This window comes from Enhydra lutris, unplaced genomic scaffold (genome assembly GCF_002288905.1).
Source record: "Enhydra lutris kenyoni isolate GAN:26980312 unplaced genomic scaffold, ASM228890v2 scaffoldscaffold22, whole genome shotgun sequence".
NCBI classification, from domain to species: Eukaryota; Metazoa; Chordata; class Mammalia; order Carnivora; family Mustelidae; genus Enhydra; species Enhydra lutris.
The window spans coordinates 1,014,859-1,036,088 of NW_019154106.1; the positions used below are offsets into that span (position 1 = coordinate 1,014,859).

General features: G+C 63.7%; 1 protein-coding gene across 5 annotated transcripts in view; it reads right to left on the reverse strand.

Moving 5' to 3' along the window:
* Positions 1–2,009: 2,009 nt before the first annotated feature.
* LOC111149847 (MOB kinase activator 2) overlaps positions 2,010–21,230 on the reverse strand; it is a 29,604-nt gene continuing 10,383 nt past the window's right edge. The window contains exons 1-5 of one of the 5 annotated variants that reach the window (XM_022507154.1): positions 19,732–21,224; positions 11,501–11,661; positions 10,849–10,942; positions 3,790–3,914; positions 2,010–3,076 (exon numbers count right to left, since the gene is read on the reverse strand). In XM_022507154.1, the coding sequence (XP_022362862.1) occupies positions 2,766–3,076; positions 3,790–3,914; positions 10,849–10,942; positions 11,501–11,661; positions 19,732–19,739 (699 nt within the window). In that variant the 5' untranslated portion in view covers positions 19,740–21,224 and the 3' untranslated portion in view covers positions 2,010–2,765. Of the gene's footprint in view, positions 3,077–3,789; positions 3,915–10,848; positions 10,943–11,500; positions 11,662–13,931; positions 14,513–15,914; positions 16,138–18,728; positions 19,696–19,731; positions 21,225–21,230 lie in introns of those variants that run through there. The other 4 variants (XM_022507151.1, XM_022507150.1, XM_022507153.1 and 1 more) reach the window with 4 other exon arrangements.

Below are 21,230 nucleotides of genomic sequence, written 5' to 3' on the forward strand. Positions count from 1 at the left end.
CCCCCCCCCGTCCCGGCCAGCCACAGAGCCCCTGACTGCTCTCAGGCTTACACGCAGCAGCCGGACCCCATTCCTAGAGACACACTGGACACAGGGGCTGCCCGGCCTGCTCCCCACCCCCAGCCTGGGACTCTGGCCAGAAAGGCCAGTGGAGCCAGGCCCTGGCCTTCTGCCTTCCCCCAGGAGGTGCTCCCTGGCGCCTCAGGTCAAGGAGGACCCCTACCTTTGACTCCGACACCCAGGCTTGTGGTCAAGTTCCTGAGGCCTCTACTTTGGGCGGGCATGCCTAGAGAAGCAGAAGGACCTGCGGGGGAGGAATGGGGAGGGGCTGGGGCCCACACAGCCCAGCAGGCTGAGGTCACAGTGAGACCCAGACAGCAGATGGGAAGAGAGCATGACAGGGACGGGGTGACCTGAAGGTGGCATCGGGCACAGGCCTTGCTCAGGGAGGGGCTGTGACCTCCCTGCCGGCCACAGAGCCAGCTGCAGCGTCTGGGGAAGCAGCGGGGCAGGGGTGCCACGCACGGGTCATAGGAGCCCACCCCTGCGGGAGTTAACATCTGCTGGCCTCAGTGGAGAGGTCTCCTACCCCTGGTCACAGATACAGCGTAGATGATGCGGAAATGTCCAGTGACTGGGGGACAGAGGGAGTAGGATTCCCCATGACCCGGAGCTCCTGACCAGACAAGGACAGAGGCATGAGCTCCAGTGAGACGGCGGCAGGCCCTGAGGGGTACAGTAGGGCCCAGGAGCCTTCTTGCAGGGCTCAGAGCATGAGTGAGTTTAGCAGACGATGTGGGTGGAAGCTTCTAGAACGGTGCACGTTAAAGTCACGGTGAAACAACTGTGATGTCTGCCCTCCAGTCCAGGGACTGAGTCAGTGGGGTGGAGACTGGCTGAAGCGCCAGGGGATTTTAAAGTCACCCCCAGCACACCACTGTGCAGCAACAGGGGAGGTACTCTGGGGTAGGGAGGCTCGGGGAGATGGTGCAGGACCCTGGGGGACAGGTGGGGGCCAGGACATGGAGACAAGGCACTCCAGGGCGCCTGCACTTTGTGGCTGGCTGCAGGACTGTCAGGTGGGGGCAGGAGGAGAAGGAGCCATCACCAGGAGTGCAGAGAAGGCAGGCGGGCCAGGGGCCACCACAGGCTGGGAAGACCCCCGTTGTGGGAAGCAGAGGTGGGGGGTGGGCTCTGGTCTCCGGCTAGGGCTGGGGCTGGTGATGGCCCGGGAAGTGGAGGAAGGCCATAAGCACGCTTGGCAGTAGCCGAGCTTAAGGACCAGATGAGCGGCAGCAGGACCGAAACAGGACCTACCCAGTGGGGTGAAGGCTGAGGGTGGGAGGGTGTGGGAGCCTCAGTGAGTCAGGAGACAGAGATCAGGGCCCCCCACCTTTTAGGGCTATGTGGGTGCTGAGGGGGTGGTGAGCACGACAGCCATCGGCTGTCCCCAGGCAAGATGTCAGGGGTAGGAGGGCGGGACACCCTGCTGGAGCCTCCTCTTGTCTCTCCTCCGCCCGCACAGCGCCTAGAAAAGCTCCAGGCTTCGGTTTAGGTGCCGCCCCACCCGGCCTCTGTACTCACCCTGCTCCCGAGCTTTCTTTCCTCTCTGCTCATCCCTCAGACCACAGTGCCCAGGCCAGGACTGGCTCCTGCAGCACAGCCCCCGGGGCCAGGCTGGCCGGGGCCCCCCCAGCCCGCTCCAGCACACACTCTAGGGTCCCTGCCACCTGCACGGAGGGCACAGCACAAGCAGAGTGGTCAAGGCTCCCTGGAACGCAGGAAACAAGACAGGTGTCCCTTACCCTCAGTTTCCCGAGCCCCACAGGCCAAGTGAGGACACAGGTCAGCAGGGCAGCCTGCGGCTGACCCTGGCAGGAAGAGCCCAGCCCGGGGTGGCCAGGAGGCAGGCCATGGTCCCAGCTGTTCGACCAGGCCACCCTCAGTCTCGCACCAGCCCTGGTGCCGTCAGCACGGATCGCCGAGACGCTGAGCACACACACAGGCGCTAACCTGAGAGAATTCTTTTTATTACGACCGGACAGGTGCGCCGAGCAGGGACACCCAGCCTCCCACCAACAGCCGCGTCTCCACACAGGCCACCCGCCCAGGCACCTGGGTCCTAGGCCCAGCTAGTCCAGGGGCCCTCGTGAGCAGCGGGACAGGAGAGAGGGGAGCACAGCCACAGGTCAGGGCCCCTAGGGGCACCCCTGGCCACCCCTCCACCCGCTCAGAGCCGCCGACAGCTAAGATCCAAGCAAGGCCAGGAAAGGGAGGTCTGAGGGGCCGGGAGGAATCTCTGAAGCAGCTCCACCCTGGAGACAAACCAGATGGAGCCCAGTCCCTCCTGGGAAGGGGCCCCAGCTCTCACTGGCGTGTTTCTCTCAAAACAGCAGAGTCCCTGGGGCAGGGGCGGGGTGGCAGGGCGGGAGCCCCACGGAAGACCAAGGAAAGGAAAGCCCCACAGGAGAAGGAAACTCAGACCAGCAGTCCCATAAATGTTTGTTGAGCGAATGAATGAAATCCAAAAGTCCTTCTTGACGAGTGGCACTCGTCCATCCAACAGGAAAACCCCGGCGGGGAGCCAGTCTGACGTGCGGCCTGCCAGCGTCTGGGGAGCCCGCTCTCGGCGCGCCCAGGCCAGGTGGGGGGGGGGGCAGCGATGACCTCTCAGGCCTCCCGCCGAGCGTGCCCAGTGCGTGCGCACACACGCAGGCACACGCACCACCGTCTCTGCACACGTGTGCGCCTGTCCGGCCGGGGGCTCACCTCTCCTTCCCGTGGTTCTGTGCCCCCGCACCCCCGCCGCTGGCCCCGGCCCCCCCGCCCCCGCCGCGGCCCCCGCCGCTGCACAGCACCTCCGTGAGGTCGTCCATGACGGCGGTCTCTTTGGGGTCGAGCAAGTTGAACTCCCTGGCGAAGAGGATGAAGTGGGCGTAGAGCGTGTTCAAGTGTCCGTGCAGCTCGAGGGCCAGCGTCTCCTTGAAGTGGGACCAGTAGATGTGCGCCAGCACGTGAAACAGGTACTTGCAGATCTTCTTCACCAGAGCCTCGAACGAGCTGGGGAATTCTCTGCCTGTGGGGGAGCCCGCGGCGTCAGCCCGCCCTCCGCGCCGTCCACCGCGCCTCTCGGGGGCCCCAGCTCCCGCCAGCAGGAAGGAGATGGCAGGCAGGACCGGCCGGGAGGGTTCCTGTGGCCACGCCCTCCCCACTCAGCAGCCCGTTGGCAGGCAACCGAGTGACCTGTCCCCCTGGGCCCCGAGAGCCGGGTGTCTGCAGATCTGGACGGGCCGCCTCTGCGTCGAGGGGCCCGTGACCCTGCCATGGGCCATCCAAAGCTCGGACTCGGCCCCAGGGTCACATGTGCTTCCCTGACAGACGCTCTTGGGCCTCTACATGGCCGGGCCACAGACGAGGACGGAACCAAGGTGCACGGGTGCCTCCTGCTGGCCGAGCACCGTCCGTTAGCTCCGTACTGGCCGGGAGCCCAGGGCAGCACCTGCCCAGGCCGGGACGCGAGGCGGCTGCTGCTTGTCGCCTCTCAGACCCCCGGAGAAGTGGACTGCAGTGGCCCCACTGTACAGGGGGCGGAGCTGGAGGCAGAGGCCAGAGCTCCCAGAGCCTGGCATGGGTGGGGTCTTGACCCAGCCTGGGCTAACCCTGCCAGAGCCCACCTGCCCGGCTTCAGAGCCAAGGTCACACAGCCGCCCCCAGCCCGTAGGTCTGGCCCTGTTGTGTCGGCAGCCACAGCCGCCCAGCAGGGAGGAGCGCAGCCGGGCAGAGACGTACCGTATTTCGTGGGGAACACATCCTCGTCCGTCACCAGCTTCTGCACGGAGCTCATGACAAAGTCGACGTACTGGGGAGCGGTGCACTTGACCTTCTTCCCCCGCTCATCGTACCAGTAGTACTGTCTGTGGGGCAGAGGGGATCAGTCACGCTGTCCCTGCAGACACCCAGGCCCCACCCTCCCCCGGCCACCAGCAGTGGAGGTGTAGCAGGTGCCCAGGCTCCCCCTCCCAGAGCCCCCAGGGGCAGACACACTGCTCCCCACCACTGGAGACCCCCAGCTGTGTCCCACAAGGGGCTGCCCACACCGACTCAGAGCAGTGTCCAGGACAGAGCCTGCCGTACAGACACCAACAGCAGGCGTGTCCGTTCTCTCTCCTGCGTGGCTGCACGCCTCCTTCTTTCAGAGGGACGCGCGTTTTTAGGCTGTGGAGAGGCACGGATGGCGCACTCTTCCCTGCTGTCCCTCCTCCTCTGGGGGTACCGCTCTGACCTGTCAGCTGGGCCTCGACCCTTGGGAACCCCATGCCCTCCAACGGCCAGTCTTCAGGGAGGACAGCTGGGGCACTCGTGGGCAGAGATACCTGGGAGCTCTCACTGTGTGAGCGCCGAAGGCCCTCCTTGCCCAGTGCTCTTCTCTCCAGCAGAACGAACCCAAGCGCCTGGTGGGCACCCACCTGGCCACCCCCCTGCTGTCCCACCCTCTGCTCCTGCAGGCTGGCTCACCAAGGGCTGGACCCAGAGCCACAGGAGGGCGGAGAGCCGGGGTGGGGGGTGAGGGAGGCCGAGGGATGTGGTGCATGTGGGCGTGGGGCTGCACCTGGGAGTGACTGAGAGGCCTAGACCCCGACCCTCTCAGCCCCTGCCCCAGCCAGTGACAGGCAGCCACAGGGCACCAGGCTCCACACAGATGTCTCGCTCTGTCCCGCAGCCCCCATAGCCCCCTCCCTTCCTGGCTTTACTTGGCCTCAGAGTCAGCTTGGACTAGGCTCCCCCAAACCTCCACATCCCACCCCGCTCAGGGACCCCGCGTGGGCTCAGAGTACCCTGGCCTGATTTCTTGAGTGTGCCAAGTACCCCTGCCTGGTATGAGGGCTGGCCCACGCCCACCACTCTGTCGGACCTGTCCCCAGGACAGCGGGGGTTCCCATTTCCCACGGTCAGCCTGACCCTGGCCAAGGCCCTCGGGACAGTCTACCACCACCGCCTCTGCTCCAGCAAGCCCACCTCTGTCTAGCAGGAGCAGGCGCTCTGCCTGGCCCCGGGCGGGGTGTGGGGCCAGCTGGCAAGACCAGGCAAGCACAGCCTCCACACTAATGGACAGGCTCAGGGAGGGGCCAGCCCTTCGTGGATAAGGGGATAAGCGGCCCAACTGCCACTCGGAGGCGGAAGGTCTGGGGTGTGACTTTGCAGAAGGCAGACCTTCCTGCTGTACCTGCTCTCAGGCTGCTTCTGGGCACTGCGGCGCACCTGCAGGGAGGCCGGCTGCCCAAGAGCCTGGAGCCAGGTGCCGCACAAGGTCCAGGAATGTAAGTGGGCAATGGAGCTGCTGAGACAAAGCCCGGAGAAGCGCGCCCGTCTGTTGGGACAGCTGCCCCAGCGCCCCCACCCCACCCCCACAAGGAGGCTCTGCCGGACCCTCCTCCCGCCAGCCCAGACATCAGCACAGGCTGCTCAGATCACCTGAGGACTCGAAGACAAAGCCCCTTTCTGTGTCTCTCTGGACAGCCCGAGGGGTCCCTGTGCCGGAGGCGGAGCCCGGTGTTTGGGGGCCGGGCTGAGGCCCACGTCTGCCGTGAGGTCCATGTCTGCGGCGGGCACCAGACACCTGCTCCACCGATCCCCCTGCACTGAGGGCAGGTGCCGACGCACCAGGCCATAGGGGCCAGAGGGCCAGAAAACACAACTGCAGCTAGAAACGGGGACACGTGTCCCCACCACGTGCAGCCCAGAGAGACTAGCTCCTGAGGGACAACGAGGACTGCCCCCTCTGTCTGAAAGACGAGACACTCTGCTGTCAACGTTCCTCTTGTTTTCGTTTTTCCGCGATGGCGCAGTACACAGGGCACTCCGGCAGGCGTCCTTCCGCCTCACCCACCCAGGCCCAGGTACCCCACCCCACCCCGACACAGCAGGGAGGGCCCCTGGGGAACGCCACGGGACATCCTGAGCTGGGCTCCGGCTCCAGCCACGTCTCGGTGTGCGCCCCGCGGCCCTTCCTCCTCCAGCACGGAGGGGCCAGTGTGCCCAGGCGTCCACCTGCCGGAAGATGCCGGGCTCACTGGCAGTCCGGGGCAACCCCAGCTCAGGCGACTCTAAGTGCTCCCGGGCAGGGCTCTGTGTGAGCACAAGCTCTCGCCTGTCTCAGACGAACAGTCCAGATCGGCAGTGCTGGGCCCCAAAGAGGCCGCCAGCCGCCGTCGGCCAGGCTCGCGCGTCGCTCCGCCAGCACGGGGCACGCCGTCCTCCCTGGTCCTCTCTGCTGACCCGTGTGTCCAGCCCGGGCCCGCCGGTGACCACTGCTGCTGTGAGGGCTCCTCATCCGCGCTGGGCGCCGGTGCCCTCCCAGGTGTGGGACTGGCCTGCGGTCTGTCTTCCTCCTCCGAGCCGAAGTTCCGCGGACTGTGCCGGGCCTCCTGCCTCTTCCTCCTCGATGGCGGGCCTTGTGTCACGGCCAAGAGCTCCTCACCCAGCCGTAGGACATGAAAATCTCCTCCTTTTCTTCCGAAAGTCTTCTGGTTTCACAATTTAGAATCCATTTGAAGCTAATTTTGGCATAAAGTGTGCGATTTGGGTCAAGACTCACTTTTCTCTCCCTGGTGTCTGGAGTTGCGGTCTTCCGGGCACTGGTTTAACAGACCAGCCTTCCTGCACCGCGTCTCTGGAATCTGCATCAAAACCAGACGGCCGCCTTCGTGCGGGGCTGTCTGCGGAGCCTACATGGCGCCCTGCTCCGTGTGTCTGTTCCCCACGCGCCCCTGATCGCCGCGGCTTGCCCGCGACTGGAGCCGGGGGGCGGGAGGCCTGCAGCCTCACGGTTCTCTCCTCAGCACTGCTGCGGCCGCAGTAGCGGCCACGGCCGTCCACGCACTGTCCGAGTCGACTGGTCCCCTCCTGCAAACACTCTGCCGGGATTCGGACCGAGGAGGCAGGAAATGAGAAGATGGATCCCAGGGAGCTCACCCTCGGCGCCCACAAGGGCCACGCGCCCCCCGGCTATGCGGGCCTCCCCGCGGCTGCTCCCCGGCCCCTTGCCCATTGCGGCGTGTGGGCACGTGTGTGCTGGCCCGGGTTTATCCCTGAGCATTTCGTCCTCTGTGGGGCTGTTGTAAATGGTGCAGTTCTCTCAGTTTGGGGCTCCAAGTGGGCACTGCTTGGGGTTTTCTACACAGACAACCGTGCCGTAGACAGTAACGGGGGCACTTCTAGTTCTCCACTGTGGACGCCGTCTACTCCTGGTTTCTCGCTGGACAGCGCAGCACCGCCCATTGAGTGTATTTTGCTGTTTTTTGTTCTTACCAAGGAATCAGTCCATTTAAACTGCCCAACTTACGTATGCAGGGATTTTTGGTACGTTTGGTACATTTCCTTAATATCCGCTTAGTATCTGCTGAGTCTACAGTGACGGCCCCTTCATTCTCATCTTGACACCCTGCTCCGTTTCTACCCATCCGTCTTGCGAAAGATCCATCAACTTCCCTGAACTTTTCAAGAAATCGGCTACTGGTTTCATGGATTTTCCTGTTTTCAGAGATCAATTTCAGTGATTCCTACTCTATTATTCTTTTCTTCCGCTCAGTTTGGGTTTATTGTTCTTTTTCTAGTTTCTTAACGTGGAAGCTGAGGTTCCTGATTTGAGATCCTTCTCCTGTAACGAACACGTAACCCTACAGATTCCCCTCAAAGCTCTGCCGTGTCTCACAAATTCGGGTGCGCTGCATCCTCATTTGTGCTCAGTTTAAAACATTTCTAATTCCCTCTGAGACTCCTCTCGACCCGTGCGTCATTCCCAAGTATCTGGAGATCTTCCTGTTACATTTCTGTGACTGATTCTAGTTCACCCCCACGACGGTCAGGTAAGGAACGCAGTAGCACCCTGGCCCTTCCGAGTTTGTACAGGCCTGTTCTGTGACCGGGATGCGATCTCCTTTGCTGACCACTCACGCCACGTGCGCTTGAGAAGAACATGGCCTTGGTGGTCGACGGTGAAACGCTCGCAGCCCAGCCGGCCGACGGTGCGACTCCGTCCTGCATCCTTGCTGACTCGTGAGAGCTCTGCAGCGGCTCTGGGCAGAAGTTCGCTCCTGCAGAGCGGGGCCCCTCTGTCCACGGTTTCACTTTCCTGGGTCCCAGTTCCTGGCGACAGGCGCCGTCCAGAAGCAGACCGGCCCCGCCTCCAGGCGCAGCGGCAGAGGCTGAGCGTGATGTGCGGGGGCGCCACGCCGCCACGCCACCCCCGCCCACGTTTCACAGTGGCACACGGTCAGCAGGAGAAAGCGGGTACAGCGTGGCAGGAGACCTGAGAGAGACCGCACTCACGTGACTGACGACGGCACGCTGCTGCAACTGTCCCGTTCTGTCACCGGTCGCGAGTGTTAACCTCTCTACCTGATCTACCGATAACACTCTCGCAGGCCACAGGGTCTGGTGTGGTCCGCAGAATCCGGCTCCCAGCGGGGGCCTGGGCGCACAGCCCCGCGACGGGCAGACGACTCGGCGATCTCTGCCTTGCACTCAGCGCCTCTGTACCGCTGACGTTTACGGAAATTTCTGGTTGCTTGAATTTTTTACCATCTTTCGTTTACCGTTTGGCCCCTTTGCTTCTCGTCCCTTGGAACTCCTCTTTCCCGCCTTCTTTTGGGTTATGTTTTCGTCTTCCCTTTCAGTTTACCAACTGCGACTCTGACTACACCTTCTACACAACTCGCCAGAGGCCGCTCGCCGGCGTCGGAATGCACACTCCACCTGCTCTCCCGCCACTCCAGCCCAGCCCACCGCCATCTCCTCTGCTGTCACCCATCACATGAGTGTGGCTCAAAGCACTTGAAAGGGACAGTCCCTATTTCCATCCCTGGTGCTTGTTCTGCACGGACGGTCCCGGTCCCCTCACTTGGGGACCCCTTGCAGGAGCAGGTCTGCCACTGCGGATGCTTTAAGTCTTCCGCCATCGGAGAAATGTCCGTATTTCAGCAAAGCCCTGAAGGACATGTTTGCTGGAAGGAGGACTAGGGCTGATTGCTCTTTACTTGCAATGCGTTAGAAATGTGGCAGAGCTTCCTTGTGGCCCAAGGGTTCCGACGAGCACAGCAGTCACTCACCCATGTCCTCGAGGACTGGCTCTGCTCCGAGAAGGCCTTCTCTTTGCCCAGTTTTGTTATGACCCGCCTGTGCCTGGACTCAACAGTCTGTCCTACTTGGAGTTCACTCAGCTTCTTGAATTGTATGTTAGCGTCTGCCAAGCTTGGAAAGCTTCCAGCCATTATTTCTTCAAACACATTCTCCATGTAGCCCTTTCTTGTCACCTTCTGGGCCTCCAACACAACCCTCTGGTTTCCAAGTCTAGGGCCCAGCAGGGTGGACACAGGTCTCAGCCCCACTCCAGGCCCCAGGCACACATGTTGGTCCTGGGGCAGCACACAGTTCGGGGACCTCTGGCAAACCTGCCTTTTTCTCTTCACCTAATTCGACGTCAAACAGCTGCTAGGAAGGCGGAAGAGCGTGCCAGGTCCGTAAGCCTTGAAGACCCCGCGAAGGCGGCTGCAACCATGAAGAACGAGAAGTCGGGGCGCAGGCTCCCCAGATTCCATCTCACACCAAGCTCTACGCACTTTCAAGGAGTCTCTTCTCAAGCCTGGAGATACTGAAGGACGCCTGGGAGCAGAGATGAGCTTCCCCACTGCCTGCCCTACGGGCCACCTCGGACTCCGCTGGGTCAGGCAAAGCCAGCAGCGTCCTTCTGAGTGTGCCACACACAGGACAGCTCTAGGACACAGTCCTCGCTGGCCTCCAGCATCTGCAGCAGGGCGCTCTGCTCTGCTGAGGGCACTTCCCTCCCCCAAGCTCACCTGCCCCACCCTCCCAGGGGCATCCCTGGCTGCGGCCAGTGGGGACACATGTAATGTCTGGGCTCCCATCAGTGGCCCTTTCTGGGTGACAGAGTGGAGAGCCAACCACTGTCTACATTTGCTCCCACGGGACCTGGCCCTGAGCTGTGACCTGCTGGGGCCACAAGAGTGGGGCCTAGTGGGGCCTAGTGGGGCTGAGACCTCCGCTTGCCTAAGCTGGAGCTGGGCCTGGGCCTGGGAGCCTGGCGGGCGGCAGACTGTGCTCACAGCAGGGCTGGCGGCTCCTGCGTGCTAGCATCAGCCCTAACGATAAAAGAAGGTGTGAGAAAAGGGCTCCCACGCCGTCGCCTCAGTCCCAACAGCCCCAGGCTGAGCCCCAGCACCTGGCCTTCTGTCTGCAGCCGCCGTCCAGCCCTTCTGCTATCAGAGGCCAGTGGCAAGCCCGTGCCGTGCAGCGGCTCTCCCGCCCCCGCCCCGAGCAGCAGCCGCCAATCCACCAGGGGAGCCTCGAAGCCCCTGGGGTTCCTGGCTATTGAGGACACAAGTGTGCACAAGCTTCCGGAAGAAAACGAACGCATCTGGGCCCATGGAAAACTCACTGAGAAGGCATCCCAGCCCCACAAAACCAGCCAATGGAGAAAGCAACGAGTGGCCTCTCCACCTAGTCCCTCGCTCTCCCCCTCCTCACTCCTTCGACACAGAGCAGGAGCTCTCGGGAAAAGCCATCCTGCATCCGGAGAGCCAGCGAAGCAGGGAAGCGCCTGTAGCTTCCTGACGTGCCACGGTCTTAGGAAACCCACCGAGGCACGTACTATGGAAACACCCCGGCCCCGAGGAGCTCAGCCACCAGCCTCTGGCCGGCTGGCACCCCGCATCCCAGCAGACCCTATACCACCGAGTGCCTCCCGTCTGGGCTCTGTCCCCACAGGGACAGGAGGGGCCGCCGCAGCCAGGACCCTGCTGAGGAGACCTGCGGGTGCCGTGAGCGACTCACGTGTTGCACACGGCCATCGTCTGGCACGCCTCTCCTGTGCAGAACTCTGAGATGGTGCTGTACTGTAGGTTGACGTGGTGGAAAAACGTGGTGGCTGCAAGAGAAGAGAAGGCCCGGGCATGAGAAACCACCACTGCGGCACCGTTCTGCGGCCCGGTGCCCTGCAGACCCACACGAAGCCAGCACGCACCACAGACCAGAGACGCACGTCCCAGTGCAGAGCAGAGGCCCTGGACGCCGGCCATCGGCTGCTGTCGTGTGCGCCCGGCAGGTGTCTGCATAGCACCAAGCCGGGCAGAGAGCCGGCGGGCAACCGGATGGAGTCCCCTCCGCGAGGGCTGCGGCAGGCAGCCGTGCCGTGAGCCCCAAGCCCCAGGCCTGCCCAGTGGCTGGAGTTGAGGTCCACCCGCCCCTCCCACAGGCCGCAGCCTTCCCACGAACTCGGCACTGCCAGCCCTGCAGCCACACACCCGCTCCAGACACTCCCTGGCACTGGTGGCCCGTCCCTGGCCTGGCCGGGACCTGCAACGGGTCCTGGTGTTGGGGAGGCTCTAAGCACACTAGAGGGCTGGCCACCAGCTCCAGGAAGTCCTCGGTCAGGTGACGGCCTGCGGCCGCTGTGGCACCCTCCCCAACCCTGCGCCCCACGCACTGTTGCTGGCCAGCCACTCATTGAGGTCGATCTCGCGGGGCAGCACCACCAGCTCCTTGAAGCCGACGTCGGTGATCCTGGACCTGGTGTACTCCGGCTCCAGGTACATCTTCTTCTCCTCCGCGGCGGGCTTCTTTCCGTTGGGCTTTGCTTTAGACTTCCTGCCGGAGACAAGGCAGCGGGGGTCACTGCGTGACAAAGCAGGCGTGGAGGCCACGAGCTGGGTCTCAGAATACGAGCTGGGCTGTCCCTGCCAGTGGGACAACCAGAGGCTCTTTCTGAGACAGCCCAGGAGACTCTGCTCCCAGTGGGCACCAGGAATGGAAGGAAGCTGCTCTGCCCTCCCCTGCCATTGTCAGGGGCCCACGGCCCGACCGGCTGGGCCCCCCGCCGCCACGAGGGCAAAGTGGGATGCAGACACATGTGCCAGAGGCCTGATGCCACAGGGCCACGCATGGAAGCCACGACAGGCAGGTGGCTCGGGGCCCACTGAAGAGGTGGGCTGGCAGCCCCACTAGTCAGGCTCCAGCCCCCACGTGACACTGCAGACACCTGGGCCCGCAGGGCTGCCAGGTGGGACACAGGGACGGGCTCCCCTGGCCCAGGCCCCCCATCCTTCTGTGCAGCTGATCCCCCTGCCCGGCCTCAAAGAGGCCTCGCTGTGTGCCGACGCGCCGGGACTCCCCTGCACAGCCCCGTCCCTGCTCACCTGGGCTCCACCCCAAGCCCACAGGGCAGGATCCGGGTGGGGGCAGGGAAGTGGGCGTGAACCAGGCATTACAGAGACGCTAATGACCTCTTTGCACCAGAAGTTTTTTCTGCTTACAAAAATAGTTGTTTTCCATAAAAATACAGTCATACAGAAACTGAATGGGCTCGTTATAGCTATTTTTATAGGACTAAATACATATTTTTGAAACGTCTGTTTTCCTTCAAATCCTGCAAGCATCAGTACCTATGCCCCATCAGCCAGAGTTCTCGGGGCTGAAGGGCCTCCCTGGCGGGGAGCCTTGGGCCCCAGACCAGCCTCGTGCCAGCCGCCCAGAGGCCAGAGCCAGGGCCACGGTGAGTGCAGCCTAGTTGCCCAAACAAGGTAGAACGTGTCCTAAGAGGGAAAAGTGGCCAGGACAGTGGCCCAGAGCGCACGGCTGGGAACATGGCCCAGGCTGGGTCTGTCATAAGTCACCGAACGCCACAATGGAGCCCATACTGGGCAAATGGGCCCGGAACACTGGATCCCGTGGAGGGCCATGTGCGGACATGGCCCTTCCCAGCAGCAACCGCCCAACGTGGAGGAGCAGGGGGGCCTCCTGCCATCTGGGGAGCAGCTCAGAGCAATGCTGTAATCCTCCCGTACCTGCAGGGACTCCCCCTCCCGCTGGAGGTTTAGAATTCAGTTCCTGGGGGAAGCTTGAGAAGCCGAAGGAAAGTGCCTAACAGCAGAGTCTCCTGCTTCTCCGTGGGACGACTCCGTTTTCAACGGTACAAGGGGACCCAGCGCGACTCGCAGAAACAAACCGCAAGTCAATGCTGTCAGGACATCCTACTGACCAGAAAAGGCCGCCTTTGGCTATAAATTCTCAAGGAGGTGTCATCCCCGCCCCAGGAGCAGAAGCCCCGGGGAAGCGTGTCCATCTACCCCCGGGGACAGGATGAGACGGATGGGAGGCCTTGGAGTTCCAGCAGACACGTCCTTCAGAGCCCCTGTCGTGCTCCACAGCGCTGAGGGGCAGGAGTGAGCACGCCCGCGCCACAGCCAAGCCACGCACACTACTGTCGGGATGGCCGTGAGCCCGCGGCACCGGAGGCCGCCCACACACCTGGCAGGCTGTGGTCGGGGTGCTGGCTGGGCTGGGGGGCTGGGGGCAGGCAGGCTGAGGACCTGGCCTCGGGGCTGCCATACTTGGCCAGGCCCCACACGCTCACACCCTCGAGGTCTGCAGCGCCCGCGCAAGGAGAAGCAAACCAGCTCAGCCCTGGCCTCCGTGTCCAGCCCGGCTGCCCAAATGTGAATGCTCTGCGGGTCTCAGCTGGGGTGCAGCCCACTGGTGGCCGGGCCGGACACGGCCGTCCTAAGGACTCAGGGCACCCAGCTCCTTGTGCGCCCTGTCCCCGCCCTCACTCCAGTGGGGCAAAATGTCTCTGTGGCTCCCTGACCCTGTCCTTTTTGTCTGTTTTGAAATGGTTGCTAGTGGTTTATTTAAGAGAAACAGGAAGGAAAAATGCTCCCCGAATGCCAGGGAAATGTTTTCCATCAGCTTCTCAGCAAATCTTCTCCTTAAAAGGCGACATGTTCTTAGCCTCCTGGTGCACCACCGGGAGTAACCAATGCCATGCAGGGCCACAGTGTCCTGGGGACAGGGAGGGACCGCATGCGGCCTGGGCGGCTGGAGCAAGGGCATGAATGTCTCTTCCTCTGTTACACACACACCTGCATGAGTACATCAGGGGTCCCTCTGGCTGGGCGGGAGGCCATTCACTGGGGACAAGTGTGGACACACGCCTCTCAGGGCCCTGTGGTCCCTTGGACCAAGACAGCAAGGTTCCCACCTTCCCCAGAGCACGCAGGGGAAGACTGGGCCCTGGGAGGGCTCAGGGAGCCCAGGGGCTCTGCCATGCCCTCAGATGCTCCACCAGGAGGCTGGGCAGGCCATTTCACTCCCTGCGCCCTGCCCTTCTCCTGACCCTGGTCTCTGCTACTGAGTCGCATGCCGTCCTGTCAGAAAGCCTGAAGTGGCCTGGAAAGACGATCTGTGCCCACAGGCCCAGACGCAAGGGGCCGGCCCACGGGATGCACCTGCGGCCTGCGCCGGTTCTGCCCTGCTCACCCCTCCGCTGCGTCCAGGCCCAATCTGACCCCCACCTCCCCACTTGTGCTCTAGGCGCACCCCTGCCTGTGCCTCCCCTAGACTCACACCTGGCCAGGACCACCCCTGAGCTCGTCACACATGCTAGGACTCGACTTCTGGGTCTAGAGGACTCTACTATCACACGTGTGCAGATGCGGCACGTGGGGGCCCGGGCTGAAGACGGCTGCCTGACCTCCTCTTCGTCCTGCTGTCCAGGAGCCGTGTCACCAAGTGACGCGAGGACCACACAGCAGAACCAGCCTATGGGCAGCTGGTGCTGGAGCAGCAGCAGGAACTGGCACAGGGCAAGATGCCACTGAGGCCACACGAGAGGCCCACTTGGGGACTCCGCCTTAGGAAGGGTGTGGCACCCTTGTGCTGGCAAGTCCATTTCCAGGGGAGACTAGGAGTCCTGGAGGGGATGTGGGCTGCGACGTCTGTGATCAGAAGGCCTCAGCCTCCCCACCCTTCTCCCCTGCTGCTGTCCACACCTGTTCTACAACAAACGCGGCAAAAAGGCAGGTGCACACCAGGCCCGCCAAGCTGGACTTCTCCAAGCTGCTTCCCCCAAGCTCCCCTGTCCCCATCATCCAGGGAGGGCCTGGGAGCCCTGGACCTCTGTGCAATCTGGAACGAGCCCTCTGCCAGGCCAGCCAGTGCAGATTTCCGCGCAGCCCGGTCACGGGGTCTTCTTTCCTTCAGTCCCACAGGCAGGCAGTGATGATGGGCACTGACGCAAAGGTACAGGCCAGGGCCCCTGTGTGGGAGCAGTCCTGCAAACCTTGCCACACGGGGCCCTCCCACCCCAAGTTCTGTCCTGGCCACGGCAAACCATCCGGCCCCTCTGAGTGCCAGAAGTGGCTCTGGCCCAGCCCCGTTCCTCTGCCACTGGCAGCAACAGGCCATGTGATGCCTGTCCCTATGGCCACACGGGGGAAGGACACAAGACCCCGTGCCCCCCACCCCACTGGCACTGAGCTCTGGAGCAGGCTCTGTCCAGCCAGGGCCCAGAAGGCTGTCTGGGGGTCGCACGGCCGGGCTCCTCCTCTCTGGCTCTCCCCCTATACTGCTTGCTCACTGGGGCCCCCAGGGTGGCAGCGAAGGGACCAGACGGTGGACACAAGGCTATGGCCTGCCACAGGGCCTGCTGGCACCCTGGGGGGCGGGGGGGCGGGGAGAACATGGCCACAGGTACACACAGAGACCTCCCAACAGAACCCTGTGTGCTGCTCCTGGTCCAACGGGTGGGCTCCGAGGCCAGACCAGCCGTCTGGGAGGGGCCCAGGCTCCACGGAGAACATCCTTCTACTGTGTCCTCACCCCTCACCGTCCCCTGCTCCTGACACCTTTACCACCTCTGCAGCAGTCCCCATACCCCACACACGCTTGGCCTGACACACACCACCGGTCCCACCGGGAAAGCCCCTCGGGCTGCTCCGTGTGAGCCAGCACTGCCACAGAACCCACCCGTGTGAGCAAGGGGACACAAGGGCGCAGAATGACGCCGCCCGACAGCCACAGCAGGGGTCTCCCCTAGGGACGCAGACACACCAGGAGAGACGCACCTGCCCAGGAGCGCCGGGAACACTCGAGGGCCCCGTGCTGACGCTCCCCACGGAGAGGCGGCCCCCACAGGCAGATGTGGGGTGCCCTGGACCCACCCTCCAGGAGGAACTCGTAACTGCCAGGTCTGGAACATGGGATGCCTCCTCAAGGTCTTGACCATGCTGGGGCAAGGGGCTGGTGGTCCCCAGGCACAGAGCTGGGAAACTGCGCCCAGCGGGGGGTGAGAGAGAGAGGACCCCCCCCCCCCCCGCCTTGCTCAGCTTTCTGTCTCTCAATCTGGCCCCTGCGGTGCTCCCAGGACACTGGCATCCCAGGACAGCCGGGGTTCTGGCTGTGAAGGAGGCAGGGCAGATGTGGGAGGTCAAGGGAAGCACGGAGACGCCGCGTGGGAGGAGGTGGGCAGTGAGACGCGCAGCCCCACAGCCGGTCTGGAGGCGGCCTCACAGGACGGAGATCAAAGATCCGGGGGTGGGGGAGCAGGATTACGAGGGACGTGTGCGGATGCAGGAACGATGCGCCCATGGTGCGCAAAGGCCCCAGAGAAAGTGCTGCACGGCTACAGAGCCTGTGCTGGCGGTAGCCTGGGAAAGGAGGGGCCCCCGGAGCGGGCGTCTGAGGACTGAGAGCACGAGCAGGGTCCCCATGGCCCTGGGCACAGCCCGCCGCTCCCCACATCAGGCTAACACAGGAGGGAGTGCCTGGGCCCGGGCCTGACCGGCACGGCCGTCTGGGGTGGCAGGCTGGGTGGAGCAGGAGCTCCCCCTGGGTCCTGTGCACAGGCCCATCTGCTCCCCATGGGGCAGCCGGGCCCGAAGTCCAGGCTCTGCAGGGACGTCAGACAGCCCTGTCACCCAGACGGTCAGGGCACACCCGGGGTCCCCACCAGGACCAGACATCACCCTCAGCCCTGGGCCGAGTGAAAACACCAGGGCTTGGCACCACTCCCGACCCCCAGGTTTCCGACGCAGTGGGCTAGAGTGGGGCCCGAAAACCACTTCGGACACGTGGAGGTGCCCGTCTGCGTCCGTTCTTGCCACTCCTAGTGCCCTGGTGTCACTATACTCCCTCCTATTGCACAGCCTTGGAAACCAAAAGCTGGGAAGACACCCCCCTGAGACCCCCATCAAATCCCCACAGGCCATGGCCAGCCGGGTGCTGGGGAGAGGGACGCGCAGGTCACTTCTCATCTTGGGTTAACTGCCTGGCGGTCAGCGCCCCCAAACAACCAAGCTTTCCTAAGCCGCTGTGTCCCTACACAACGAGACCCATCAAGACGGAAGACGGCAAGGCAGACTGAGAGAGGTACACGGACACCGTGGACACAACGTGCACACGCGTCAGGTGCTGCCGCGCCCCGTCTGACCCCCGGCCAGAGCCGCAGTGTGGCCACCAGCCTCAGAGCTCGGAGCTGACTTTCACTTCTCCATCGGCGAAGGACGCGCTCTTCCTCTGGCGCCGGCCGAAGCGTCACCCGCCCCGAGAAGTCCTCTCGGCACCCCGGTGAGAGCGGCCTGCGCCTCTCGTCTCCTGCAGCGGCACGCCGACGCCCGGCCGGGTCAGTGTTGCCTCTGTCCTCTGCAGAGCCCATTTAGCATTCGCTCTCCCACCGTGCACACGCGCACAGGACACGCAGCCACACCGGCACCCACGGTTCCAAAGCTCACAAGCTAACATTGCAGAAGGACAGCTCAGGTCAGCTGACAGGTGGGATCTCTGGTTTCTACTCGGAAGTCACTGTGAGTCCTCCCATGTGGCACGCAGGTGACCGGCTGTAGGGACGGAGCCCGTGGAAGAGAAGAGTGAAAACCGGGGGTGCCCACAGTTAGTCGGGGGCACAGACACACACAGGCTCTAGAATACCTCGGTCACTCCACGCTGACCACCAGCTGGGCTTGGCTTCCCCCCTCAGTCACCAAGAGGCCTGCTTAGCTTGGTTACAATTAAAGACAGAACTGGAAAAGCAAGAGACGTTCACTTTCCATTTTAAAAATGATGACCCACTGTTCTCAGGCCAACGCAGGAGGTTCATACCGCAGGAAGCTGGATCTGAGTCTACGCCGTGACCCATTCCGGCACGGGCTCCTGTAAGCCCGAGTGTCCGGCGGCCCCTCCGAGCCCCCCAGCACAGCACAGGACTGCCCCTCTTCGAGGGTCAGGCTGGCCTGCTGCTGCCCGCCACTCCCACTCCCCTCCCGCCAGCAGGCTGGCCTGCTGCTGCGCGCCACTCCCACTCCCCTCCCGCCAGCAGGCCACGCTCGCTCTGCCAGTGCCCGAAGCAGCTTCTCTACAGACACAGAACCGGCACTGGAGCGAGTGTCTCCAGACCCCTCCACAGGTCAGAAAAAGCAATTTAAAAAGCTGTCAGAAACAGCCCCTAGAGCGGACAGCTGAGTCCCATTGTCAGGTCTCCGGACAAGGCTACTCAGGGATAGTTTCCGGTCATCCCACCTGGGACAACCGGACAGACACCATGCTGGTCTGGTAGGCCTGGGAGAGGGCAAGGCAGGACTGCCGTGGTCACAAACATGGTTAACCACAAAGAGGGAGACAGATCACTGGTGGGCCCCTCGTTCTCCCCCAGACCCTCCAGGGCCGCACCCCCTCCAGGAGCACAAGCTCTGGCCACGAGCAACAGGACATGCAGGCATTTAGGGAAAACCTGGCTCCAAACAAAGTTCCTGTCCAAATCCCAGGGCTCCCCCGCCCCGCCCCGCGGCTACACGCCGCCAGCAATTACAGCCACTGTTCCCCAGGCTGAGCTCGGGCCAGGACTAGGGACACCCGACCGCCCCCACTGCCCCCGCCCCGTTCACCTGAGCACTTTGCCAACAGCCTGAAGCACCATTTTGCAGCTGAGTCCAGCTTTGGGCGGCTGGCTGAGCAGAGCGCGGTCTGTGGGGAGACCGCTGGGATCTCCAAGCATGCTGGGGCAGTGCAGGGACCGGCAGCGAAAGTGGGAGCCAGGGCAGCGGACAGCCGTCCCTCCTTCCTCTCCTCCCTCCCTCCTTCCCTCCAGGAGACCAGCCAATGAGGACACGGCGGGCGGGGGCGGGGGGACAAACAGCTGCTCCTTCTACAGGCGAGGGCTGGCCAAGTCCGCTCAGATGAGGGAGTGTCTCAATGGCCTTTTCAAAGTGGCGCCTTGCGGGCACCGTGTGGGATGAAGGCCACTGCCCAGGAGATGGCTCGGGAAGGACCCATCGGTGAGGCCCAGGGTGGCGCCACATGGCCCTTCTGACAGGGCGGGCAGCAGCTCTGCCCCAGGAGCTCGTGCGGCCGACACACACCCCTCGCCTGACCCCCGCCGAGCTGAGGCGAGAAACCGGCGGGGCCGGGACACCGGGCTGCAGACACACAGGCCGGCCGCACGCCTGCAGAGCACAGACTTGGGCCCGCGGCACACCGACACGCAACGCGCACACGGCCACGGAGAGACAAGGCTGGCTGGCGCCCAGGGCGTCCCGAGCAGGCAGCGAGTGGGCACCGGGCAGAGGCTACTTCTGGAGGGCAGGTCTCCACAGAATGCCCAGAGCGCCTTCCTGTGGGGCTGCCAGAAGCCCAGCGTCCAAGGCCTTCTTTGCAGCTGTCCTCGACCCGGGAGGCCACAGAGTCTGAAAGAGGACGGCGCTCTGCTCAGCGCTGGTTTCAGGTCTGACCACACACAGTGACAACCCGGCCCCACGGGTTCCGCTGAGAAGCCGCACCCAGCACAGTGCACAGCCAGAGCCCGCCGGGCCCCTGCGCGCCCGTACGCCCAGCTCGCCTCTGCCCTCCCCCCAGCCCGAAAGGCCACATCCCAGAAAGGGCCCTGCTGACCTTCTCATCTGTCCAAGTTCAATCCACTCCGCAGGGGCCCCCAAAGCCACGGAAAGGACAGATCGACGTGTAGCAGCGAAAGGCAGCCTCTGCCCAGCCCAGCTGAGGACACCAGCAACAGAGCTCCAGTCACTGGGAAGGCAGGACAAAAAAGGCTCCTTCTGTCCCGGCAGGACACTGTCCCCGCGGCCAGCCTGGGAGTCTGCATGACCTCAGGCACCCCCTCACTCACTGCCGGCCCGGAGGAGAGCCACTGATGGGATGGCCACACCTGCCCTGGCCGGGTGACACGGAGTCCCCGGGAGGGGAGGACTAGCCTGCGGGGGCTGCGGCGGAGTACCAGAAGGTCGCCTGGGCTCACCTAGTTCCACGGCATGCCCTGCCATCAGAGCCAGCCACTTCCCCAGGGAGCCCTGGCCCCTTGCACTGCAGAAGGCCAGAAGCTGACAGCCGGCTGCGGGGCGGCCTCTCCTTGGTCCCGGCCAGCAGGGAGACGCGTGTGTGCTCGCGCTCATCCCGACGCCCCCGACGGGTCCATGACCCGCGGATCACTCCCGCCTCCTCCCCCTGGCCTGTCTAGAGCCTCCCCCTCCAACAGAGAGACACCTCTGAGGAGACACGGGGTCTGAACCACTTAGCCAAAAACAGTCACGGCAGAGGGAGCGCCACACGGTACGGGCAGCAAGGCGAGCGGCCCGGCGCCCTGACGAGGGGTGCAGGAAAGCACAAGCTTCACTCAGAAGCATGTGGGAAGGGCTTCGTGGCTGAGTCCAGCGAAACGGAAGAAGACAAGACGGGACAGGCAGCCCCCGACCGTTGAAACAGCCCGGAAAGACACACGCACCGTGAGGCTGTCTCAGCGGCAAAGCAACTTAAGACCGGAAGAGAGGGCGAAGGACTCACAGGCGGAACCAGAAATGAGCCCCTGAAACGCAGCTAAATCGCAAGGGACACAAAGCCAACGCGGCAGGGAACACAGGAGACAAAGGAAGAGTTTTCTAGATCAAAAAGGAATGAGGAGACACTCGGGTGCATGACGGCAGGGCGGCGGGTCCCGGGCGCACCCTCCATCACCAGCAGCTACAAACTGGGTGAATCACACAGCAGTGGGTGTCAGACGCCGGACAGCGCGCTGGTGGCTCGGGACAGCGCCCGAGAGCGGGCGAGCCGAGGGTGAGCAGCGAGCCACCGTGTGCCGGGGGCTGGGGTGCGGGAAGGCGGAGCCCATGCAGGCCCCGTGGCCTCAGACGGAGGCCAGGCTCAGAGCCAGCGCAGCTGGAACATGCAGGGCCGCGCACCGGACAGCTGGGCCGCCCGGAGAAGGGCCTCCAGAAAGACGGACGGAGCCAGTCAGGCCTCTGACCAACCACTTGGACGGCCCACAGGGCCCCTCCACAGGGCCTGGCAAAGAGCAGCTACGGGCAACGGCAGGCACTGCCGCCCCCACAGCAGACACGGAGGGCATCCACAGAGGCGCCGGCCGCCGCCCTGGAAGCCGC